The sequence below is a fragment of the Rana temporaria genome, chromosome 2 (assembly GCF_905171775.1).
Source record: "Rana temporaria chromosome 2, aRanTem1.1, whole genome shotgun sequence".
NCBI lineage: Eukaryota > Metazoa > Chordata > Amphibia > Anura > Ranidae > Rana > Rana temporaria.
Window position 1 is genome coordinate 388,956,178 of NC_053490.1, and position 10,129 is coordinate 388,966,306.

At 45.8% G+C, this 10,129-nt stretch overlaps 1 protein-coding gene across 3 annotated transcripts in view; it reads left to right on the forward strand.

The window, feature by feature from the left end:
* FGR (FGR proto-oncogene, Src family tyrosine kinase) overlaps window positions 1-9,685 on the forward strand; it is a 205,926-nt gene extending 196,241 nt beyond the window's left edge. For all 3 annotated transcript variants that reach the window (XM_040337980.1, XM_040337983.1, XM_040337982.1), the window contains 2 exons: window positions 8,992-9,123; window positions 9,378-9,685. In XM_040337980.1, coding sequence (XP_040193914.1) covers window positions 8,992-9,123; window positions 9,378-9,586 — 341 coding nt within the window. In that variant the 3' untranslated portion in view covers window positions 9,587-9,685. The remainder of the gene's footprint in view (window positions 1-8,991; window positions 9,124-9,377) is intronic.
* The last annotated feature ends 444 nt before the right edge of the window (window positions 9,686-10,129 follow it).

Below are 10,129 nucleotides of genomic sequence, written 5' to 3' on the forward strand. Positions count from 1 at the left end.
TATTACAATCTCAAAATGAGTTTATAAGTCCAGTGCATCATCCTTAGGAATTGTGTATATTAAACTTGTAGATGCTTCATATAGTGTTCCAAATTCATGTGAAAGGATATTCCCCTCACCAGTAGAGTGAACAATGATATCCTGTATGATTATCACCATGTGCTCCCTTTAGGCTCCCAAAACTCTCACCTCCAACATAGAGAAGTATGTTATAAAAAGCTCAAACACTGCGGTTTCTCAGATTATCCACAGGGGTCTCTTTTGTTGTACTCCACAATACCTCCCAGAATAAAAGGGGTGCGGCTCCTTTAAATCCATGTGGCCATTCTGCATAACTTTCAGTAAAAGAAGCATAGATAGAGAGCTACCATTGTGTAGTAATAATAAGACCAACCAATTTATTAAATCAGAATTATACTCACATTAAAGACAATGGTATAGCACATTTGCAACCAGCATAAACCAAATACTGGATATCCTATTGCGTCACTTCCGGTCCGCATCCACCTCCACTCACACCCTACGCGTTACGTCACAATCACGTGACTTCCTCAGGGGATCCCCATATGTGTACTAGCAACATAGAAATGAATTGTGTATGTACAACTTTTCTCTCTGGAATAGGTTGTAGTGTGCAAGGCTCATAGACATGAAACTGTCAAGAAATGTGACAAAATACGGACTTCCATCATTGTGTCTCATTCCTAGCATATATGTCCACCAGTTATTATATGTACAGCCAATGCTGTATCCTGGCCTAGGCCAACAAGGCCCAGGCCTAGGGCAGCACTTTGCAGGGGGGCAGCACGGACAGTGTCCCCGCCGGCTTGCGCTACACTGTTAGGCAAATTAGTTTAGCGCCCCCATAAATCGCCCGCACTGCTTCCAGTTTGTGGGCGGTTGGCATTCTGCAACTGTGGGGGGGGGGGCGTTGCTTAAATTTTTTTACCATCCCTGTTCCATTGCAGAGATTTTCCTTCACTTCCTGTCCCATAGCCAAACAGGAAGTGAGAGAAAATCTATGCAAATTAAGGGAATTCATTGCCCCCCCCCCCAGGCAATCAGAACTAGTGTCCCCACTTGAGAATTTCAGGGTGGGTCTTAAACTGCAAGGGGTGTGGCCTTGACAGGAAGGGGTGGGTCATATTTAAATTAGGGGGTGCACGAGTTTAGTCAGGCCTAGGGCAGCACAAAACCTAAATACATCCCTGTGTACAGCCCTTAAATTCTCCACTCGCCTACTCGCATTTTACGAGTGGAAAATGAGGGCTTGCGAGCTGGGCTGCCTGGGAGAGGGGGGGGGGGGAGAGCACCGCCGGTGGGGTTGATCGGGAGCTGTTCTCCCAGAGAGCATGGAGGAAGAGGAGAGCCGCGGGATAGCACGCTGTTATTGCTTACATTATAATTGCCTCCGCTCTGCTTGACGCAGCCCTGGCTCCAATTGACCTGTGCCTGTGATAGACAGAATGCCAGTCCAATGCTGGGATGCATTCTATCTATCACAGGCATGGGGTCAGGAGGAGGCAGGGCTGTGTCGAGCAGAGCGGAGACAGTTATAATGTAAGTGGTAAAAGTGTGCTATCCCACAGCTCTCCTCTTGCTCCAGTCATGCATTCCTCTGCCCAGGTGAGGCTGCATTGGTGGGCACAGGTGAGGCTGCATTGGTGGGCACAGGTGAGGCTGCATTGATGGGCACAGGTGAGGCTGCATTGAGAGGCAGAGGTGAGGATGCACTGATAAAGTTGTTGTTAATATTTATTTTTGTAACTTAATTTTGCATAAAACATTAAACCACTTACTTACTGAGCACATAAACCCCCTTCATTCCCAGGCGAAATTTCAGCTTCCGCCACTGTGTCGCTTTAACTGACATTTGCGGGGTCGTGCGACGTGGCTCCCAAACAAAATTGAAGTCCTTTTTTCCCCACAAATAGAGCTTTATTTTGGTGGTATTTGATCACCTCTGCGGTGTTTATTTTTTGCACTATAACAAAAAAAGAGCGACAATTTAAAAATATATTTTTTTTTTTACTTGTTGCTATAATAAATATCCCAATTTTTTTTTAAAAAAAACTATTTTTTTTTCTCAGTTAAGGCCGATACGTATTTTTCGACGTATTTTTGTAAAAAAAAATAAAAAAAATCGCAATAAGCGACTGGTTTGCGCAAAAGTTATAGCGCCTACAAAATGGGGAACAGAATTATGATTTTTTTTCATTATTTTTTATTTTACTAGTAATGGCGGCGATCTGCGATTTTTATTGGGACTGCGACGTTATGGCGGACGTATCGGACACTTTCAACACAAATTTGGGACCATTCACATTTATACAGCGATCAGTGCTATAAAAATGCACTAATTACTGTATAAATGTGACTGGCAGGGAAGGGGTTAACACTAGGGGGTGAGGAAGGTGTTAAATGTGTAGCCTGGGTGTGTTCTAACTGTGTGGGGGGTGACTGGGGGAGGTGACCGATGCTGTGTCTCTATGTACAAGAGACACAGATCGGTCTCCTCTCCTCAAACAGCACGTGGAGCTCTGTGTTTACACACAGAGCTCCACGTCCCTGCTGTTACTGGCTGTGTCCCCGACGATCGCGTGTACCCGGCGGACATCACAGCCACCAGGTACACGCATCGGCTCCCCAGCGATGCGGTGGCACAGTGGTTACCCGCCGCGCGCCCCCCAGTGGCGCGCGCGGGTAATGCATTTCAAATGACGTCCAAAGACGTCCAGTTGGCACCTGAGAACCGCGCTGTTGACGTCTTTTGTCAATAGCGCGGGTCTCAAGTGGTTAAGTGTAATTTCATGAGATAATTTATGAGGGCGTATTTAGGGGTGGAATTGGGGGCAGGCATGGTTGGGTGGGGCAGGGTAGGGATTTTTTTTATAGTGGGGCATGTGGAAAGTAGAACATACAGTATACAGATAGAGACGGTATCAAATACAAAATATATAGCACAATGTACAGAGTAGGGCATAGAATGCATAGTACAGCAAGCAGAGTAGGCGATATAAAGTATAGGAGATAAAACTAAATGTTGGGCAGGGCTTGGTATATAACATATAGCACAGCATGCAAAGTGTACGGACCAGTGTGACATATAGAATAAACATCACAGCACAGCATATACACTGTATTTTGGCATGCTGTTAAAAATAGAATGTACAATGAAACATACAGAATAGTGTTTAAAATATAAAGTAGAGCAAGGCAGTGTAGAATATAGAACATACAGCACAACGTATAAAGTGAAGCAGTGTGGATTACATAAGGCACCGCATAGCAGCTACTTTCTCTAAGGTCCTGCAGCATCAAATAGCTTGGAGTTACTGTATGTGCAACACGTCCCGGCAGAAAATAAGACGGAGTCTTTTCTGGCTGTGAGACTCACACATGGTCATCTCTTTGGCATGCAGTCACCTGTATTGCCTGTAAAACAGTCAGAGGATATTTGGCATCACCACACAAGTCTCAGAAATTTGACTCTAAGGCCCCATACTCACGAGCAAACATGTCTGCTGAAACTGGCCCGCAGGCCAGTTTCAGCAGACATGTTTGGTCGTGTGTGGGCGCGAGCGGGCCGAATTCCAGCAAACATTTGCCCGCCGGGCCTTTTCCCAGCAGACAAATATTCCTGGACTTGTTTTAAAACAGTCCGCTGGAATTCAGCCCGCTCGGACATGTACGGTCGTCAGTACAGACCTACCGTACATGTCCAGGCGCCCGCCGTCCCTCGCATGCGTCGAATGACTTCGACGCATGCGTGGAAGCATTTTAAAGGCGGGCCGCCCACGTCGCCGCGTCATTGTCGCGGCGACACCGCGTCATCGACGCGGCGACACCGCGGACACGCCCCGCGTATTGTTTACGCGCGGACTTCTGGACGATGGTGTGTACAACCATCGTACAGAAGCCCTCTGGCAGACATGTATGGTGGAAACGGTCCGACGGACCGCTTTCACCATACATGTTTGTCCGTGTGTACCCGGCCTGACTTTTCAATTCCAGTGCTACCTATTTACAGAGAAAGCTGATGGAATGGCCAGGTGGAAGTAGATATTGTGGTTTTGGCACTGGCGGGTCCTCTTGGCTTGTGGGACTGGGATTCCGTTGCCCCACCCCCACCCCCCTTGTCCCTATGTGCATCAGCTCTTCCATATATATTATAACCTCTTTGAGCCTCGCTGCCATACTTTCCTAAATTGTTATACTACCATTCAGAACCATATACCAGCTCTAGGATGCGGCAGGCCATAAATTAATGGAAGTCTAGCGGTAGTTAAAGTGGTTGGAAATAGGGATTGACCCATTATCGGTAAGGCCGATTATTGCAGGCCGATATCAGCATTTTCTGAAAAATCGGTATCGGTCGCAAACTAGATCAATATTACCGATATAGCTTCAAGGGGTTTTACCGGGGAGATTTTCTGCAGCAGCAAGCGTCACCACGGTATCGTTCTTTAGAGCGTACGGTTGGCTTTGTTGTAATAACAACCGATGCAGCTCAGCAGCCGCTCAGCTGTTATTACAAACAGCAGGAGGGGGCATCCCCCTCCCCCCACCCGCCACCTTCCGCTGCTCACCTGGGCTCTCCCGTCCCACCGGCTGGCCGAAGACCTGAACAAAGCCGATGCTTCATTCGGGTCTCGGATCTAGTAACCCGGAAGCGATGTCATGACATGACTTCCCAGATTACTGGCATCTTAAAGGCACCAGTTTAAAAAAATAGAAAGTATTAAAAAACGCAGATCTTGACGTTTTGGAATACTTTCAAGTGCAGAGGAGGGGTTTGGGGTCTTTTAGACCACCGATCCCTCCATAAAGAGTACCTGTCACTGCCTATCACTTTCACAAGGGATGTTTACAATCCTTGTGACAGCAATAACAGTGAAAAAATGTGTAGAAATATTTTTTTGAAATGTACAGAATATCGACAGACAATATCAGCTATCGGCCTGAGAGGTTGCCGAAATATTGGTATCGTATCAGTACCAAAAAAATGATATCGGTCGATCCCTAGTTGGAAACCATAGATATGACATATGAACAAGGCATATTCCTCTATAGTACTTGTCTCAATTAAGAGCACTAAGTGTCATTTCTGTCTGCTGCTTCGTTCCTCTGTAATCGGAAAACTAGTCAATTCTGACAAGTTTTCCTAACACCAAAAGAAAAAGGGCGACGGGAGGAATCTCCAGCTGATTGACGGACTCAGCTCTGTTCCTTTGTGCTGTGTGGAGCGGAAGGGGTGTGTCTCTTCTCTCCAATCAGCTCTCAGGCCTCTCTTCACTGGTCTCTTCTTGAGTGAAACATGCCCCCCCCCCAACTTAAACCACGTAATGCTGGAAATGGTAGCCCCCCATATTTCTCAATGTTTTTTACTTTAAGCTGTTATAAACCGCGGTTTACAACCGCTTAACCACTTGCCGATCTGCCGCTGTCATTATACTGTGGCAGGTAGGCACGATCCTGCGAACCACCGTAGCTGTACGTCGGTTCCTTAAAGCAAGATAGCGGACGCGTGCGCACCACCGGAAACGCACACATCTGCTGCACTGCGGGGGTGCCGATGCTCGTGAACGGCGGTCGCGATGACTGCCGACCACGAGCGATCGCGGGCACAAGAGGCAGAACAAGGACGTGTGTGTGTGTGTGTGTGTAAACACACAAATCCCAGTTCTGTTCTGTGAGGAGAGAGAGATTGTGAGTTCCCAATAGCTAGGAACCATGATCTCTCATCTCCTATAGCCAGTGCCCTCCCCTACAGTTAGAACACACAGTCAGGGAACACAATTAACCCCTTGATCGCCCCTAGGGTTAACTCCTTCCCTGCCAATGACATTTACACAGTAATCAGTGCATTTTTATAGCACTGATTGCCATATAAATGCCAGCGGTCCCAAAAATATGTCAAAAGTGTCTGCCATAATGTCACACTCCCAATACAAAATCGCAGAAACATTTAAATCAGGCGCGTCCCCGCGCCGAACGAACTGTGCATGCGCCGGCCGCGACTTGATCCCAGTGCGCATGCTCCAAATGACTTGGGCAAATCTTCATGCTTTCGACGTGAACGTAAATTGCGTCCATCCGTATTCGCGAACGACTTACGCAAACGCCGTAAAAAATGCAAAACTCGGCGCGGGAACGACAACCATTTCCAGCTACGCCTCATATAGCAGGGGTAACTATAGACCAGAAAAAGCCGAACGCAAACGACGTAAAAAAAAGCGCCAGGCGGTCGTTCGTTTCTGAATCGGCGTAACTCCTCATTTGCATATTCGTCGCGTAAAAGACACGGAAGCGCCACCTAGCGGCCGGCCTGGAATTGCAGCCTAAGATCCAACGGTGTAAGTCACTTACACCTGGCAGATCTTAGGGAGATCTATGCGTAACCTGATTCTATGAATCAGGCGCATAGATACGACCGGCCGGACTCAGAGATACGACGGCGTATCTGGAGGTTTCTGCACAGATGTCAATGTAAATCGCGGCCCGAAATTGCAAAAAGTAGTACAGACTAGAGCTGCACGATTCTGGCTAAAATGAGAATCGCAATTTTTTTTTTGCTTAAAAGATAGATCACGATTCTCACGGCGTAAAATCATCTATTACATTAAACAATGTACCTAGGGTATACCTAGGGTATCTGCTAAAAATATATATATATATTTAATGTTTGGGGGTTCCAAGTGATTTTCTAGCAAAAAAATTCTGATTGTTAACTTTGTAAGAAACAAGTGTCAGAAAATGGTTTAGACTTTAAGTGGTTAAACTTCCTGCATTTACACACAGAAGTTTTATCCCTTTGATCTAAGAAGGAAGAGATACAATGGGGGTTATTTACGAAAGACAAATCCATTTTGCACTGCAAGTGGACTTGAAAATGCACTGAGGCCAGGTTCACACCTATGCGAATTGAGTGCGGCTTAAACCGCATCTAATTCGCAGGACATTTCAAAATACATTGTTTTCAATGAGGCTGGTTCACATATGTGCGATGCATCCGCACTGCGCATTGCCTCCACACCGCGTGCGGTTTTTATGTCTTGCGGTGTGGCTCAGGTGCGAATTCAGTCCCATTATCTTCTATGGGTACGCAGCTGAATTCGCAGATGTGTTAATTTCTCTTCAGTATTTGTCTCATTCAGTTCAATACACTTCCCCCCTCCCCCTCCCCTCTCCCAGGTCTCCAAATTCGCACCTGATCTGCAGCTAAAACGCAGTTGATCTGCAGAACACCTTATAGAGAAATTCGCAAAGACAACGGAGCTCCAAAACGCAACGCACTAGTGTGATTCAGGCCTGAAAGTGCACTTTCAAGTGCATTTGCCGTAGATCCGAGGGGCACCTGCAAGGAAAATAAAAAACAACATTTTACCTTGCACATGATTGGATGCTAAAATCAGCAGAGCTTCCCCTCATTTCAGATCTACCCCTCAGATTTACAGTGACTGCACTTCCAAGTACACTTTCAGTGCACTTTCAAGTGCACTTGTAGTGCAAAGTAGATTTTCCTTTAGTAAATAACCCCCAATGTTTCTACTTATCTACTAGCACAGACAATGTTGTTAAAAACTTGGCAGACTGCCTGGTTTGGCAGACTGCCAGAGTGAGCAGAGAAGTCTCTACACTTGTTACATGAAAGAATCGGGAAACCCTGCACTAGAGATTGTGAGGGGGGGTTGAATCGAGATCGTGATTTTTTAACTATCAAGTTTGCGGCTGTAGTACAGACACTACTTTTTCAAATCGGTGCACCGCCGCAGATGTGGCGTTGCACCGATTAGGACGGTGTTATTGCCCGCAACTGCCGTCAAATGCCGCCGATTTGACGGGCGTTTGATGTCCAAACGCATGTCAAAACGCACCAGTGTGAACTGGGGCTTAAATCAGCTAGACTGAATTGGGCAGAATCGCCTATTTTATATAGATACAAAGGGCCAGATTCTCAGAAGAGTTACGACGGTGTATCTCAGGAAACACCGTCGTATCTCTGTTTCTGAGCCCGGGTATCTATGCGAGTGATTCCTAGAATCATTTTCGCATAGATACGGCCAAGATCCGACAGGTGTAAGTCACTTACACCGTCGGATCTTAGATGTAATGCAACCCTGGCCGCTAGGTGGCGTTTACGTTCAGGTCTCATTTGACTATGCAAATGAGCCTGATACGCCGATTCCCGAACTAATTTGCGTCGCGTACTCGTCGCTTACGTCATTTCCGTAAGCGTAAGGTTACCCCTGCTATATGAGGGGTAACCTTACGCCAGTCCGCCGTATGCCATGTTAAGTATGGCGTCGGGTCCGCGTCGTCTTTTTCCGTCGGTTACGTCGTTTTCCTAAGTCGTTCTTGAATACGACTTTACGTCAATGACGCACACGTCGGCGTCATTGACGTTTTCCGTCGTGAGCTGGAGCATGCGCACTGGGCTATTTTTCAGCCCGGCGCATGCGCAGTTCAATCGGCGCGGGGGCGCGCTTAATTTGAATGCAAGCCGCCCCCTTCGAATTACGCGGCCATACGCTGGGCCATTTACACTACGCCGCCGCAAATTACGGAGCAAGTGTTTGGGGAATACAGCACTTGCTCCTGTAAGTTGCGGTGGCGTAGTGTAAATGGCTTACACTACGCCAACGCAGATTCTTAGAGAATCTGGCCCAAAGACAGCACTGAAAAATAGGTTTTGTGCAATTTGTTTAACAATGCATCCAAAATGCAAAACACTCAGCTATTTTATGTTTAGGTACGCCTATTAAATTCTAAGGATAATGCCACAGATACGTTTATACACACTGCATTGTCCCGTTAAGTATAAGCTTCTGTCATTTTACATTTATGCAGTAAAAAATCAGCTTATCTTGATATGTTACGTTAGCAAAGATAACGCCATGTCCTGTTTTGTTTTGTTAATGTAACGAATGCAAGCTCTTTAATTGCTGATGTAACGGTATTATTCTTTTTTATTGCTGTGCATCCAAACAGGTGCCAAATTTCCCATCAAATGGACAGCTCCAGAAGCAGCTTTGTATGGCAGATTCACTATAAAATCTGATGTGTGGTCATTCGGAATCCTGGTGTCTGAGCTGGTGACGAAGGGAAGAATTCCGTATCCAGGTGCAAAAAAAAAAAAAAAAATCTGCTAGGCAACAGGATCTGGGGAGCTTAGTGTAATGTAACGGATACACTGCTATACTTGGAAAAACACACAAGTAGCAGATATGTGTAGTACAGATAGCATATAGTTTTAAGTATGAATAGGGACACATTTAGATGTTTATAAAAAAACATTCTCCCACTCTTAGATCTGCTTGTATTTCTTTCTATTTCTTCCTCCGAGATAACTGTCGCTTCTTTTATCTCTACGCTAGGCATGAATAATAGAGAAGTGCTTGATCAAGTGGAAAGAGGGTACCGCATGCCCTGCCCTCCGAGCTGCCCCCCATCTCTTCATGACCTTATGCTGCAGTGCTGGAAGAGTGACCCGGAGGAACGGCCAACATTTGAGTACTTGCAGTCCTTTCTGGAAGATTATTTTACAGCCACTGAGCCTCAGTATCAGCCAGGGGACAACATCTGAGACTGAGAAGGATTGTGGGAACTGTATTATCAATTCAAAAAAAAATATATCACCTTTTGGATCTTTGCAATATAAAACCCCTAGGGACTTTCCTCATGAGAGAGATGATAATTGTTATTGTGTTATTGTGACTACTAGTGCTGGATTTATACCTAAGGAGCCTGTGGGCAAAGAAATTCTGACTCCCTAAGCTTTCCCCTTTGTTTCGCTTCACTATAAATGATGTCCCTTTTATTTTCAACAAACATATATAGAAAAAAATGTGTTAGGATTTTAGTGATTCCCCGGTGGTAGATGTAATATGTTGAAGGATCTAGTTTTATTATAGCTGAGGACAGGACATGCCAGTCTAGGGCCATCTTAATAGCATCATGGGCCCCTGGGCAAAGTAATACTCTGGGGCCCCTACAATGATGACAGTGCAGGTAAACAGACATTAAAGCGGGAGTTCACCCATTTATAAAAAAAAAAAATTTCTCCCCTTAGCTTCCTGCTCGTTCGGTCTAGGGGAATCGGCTATTTGTATTAAAATATGAGCAGTAC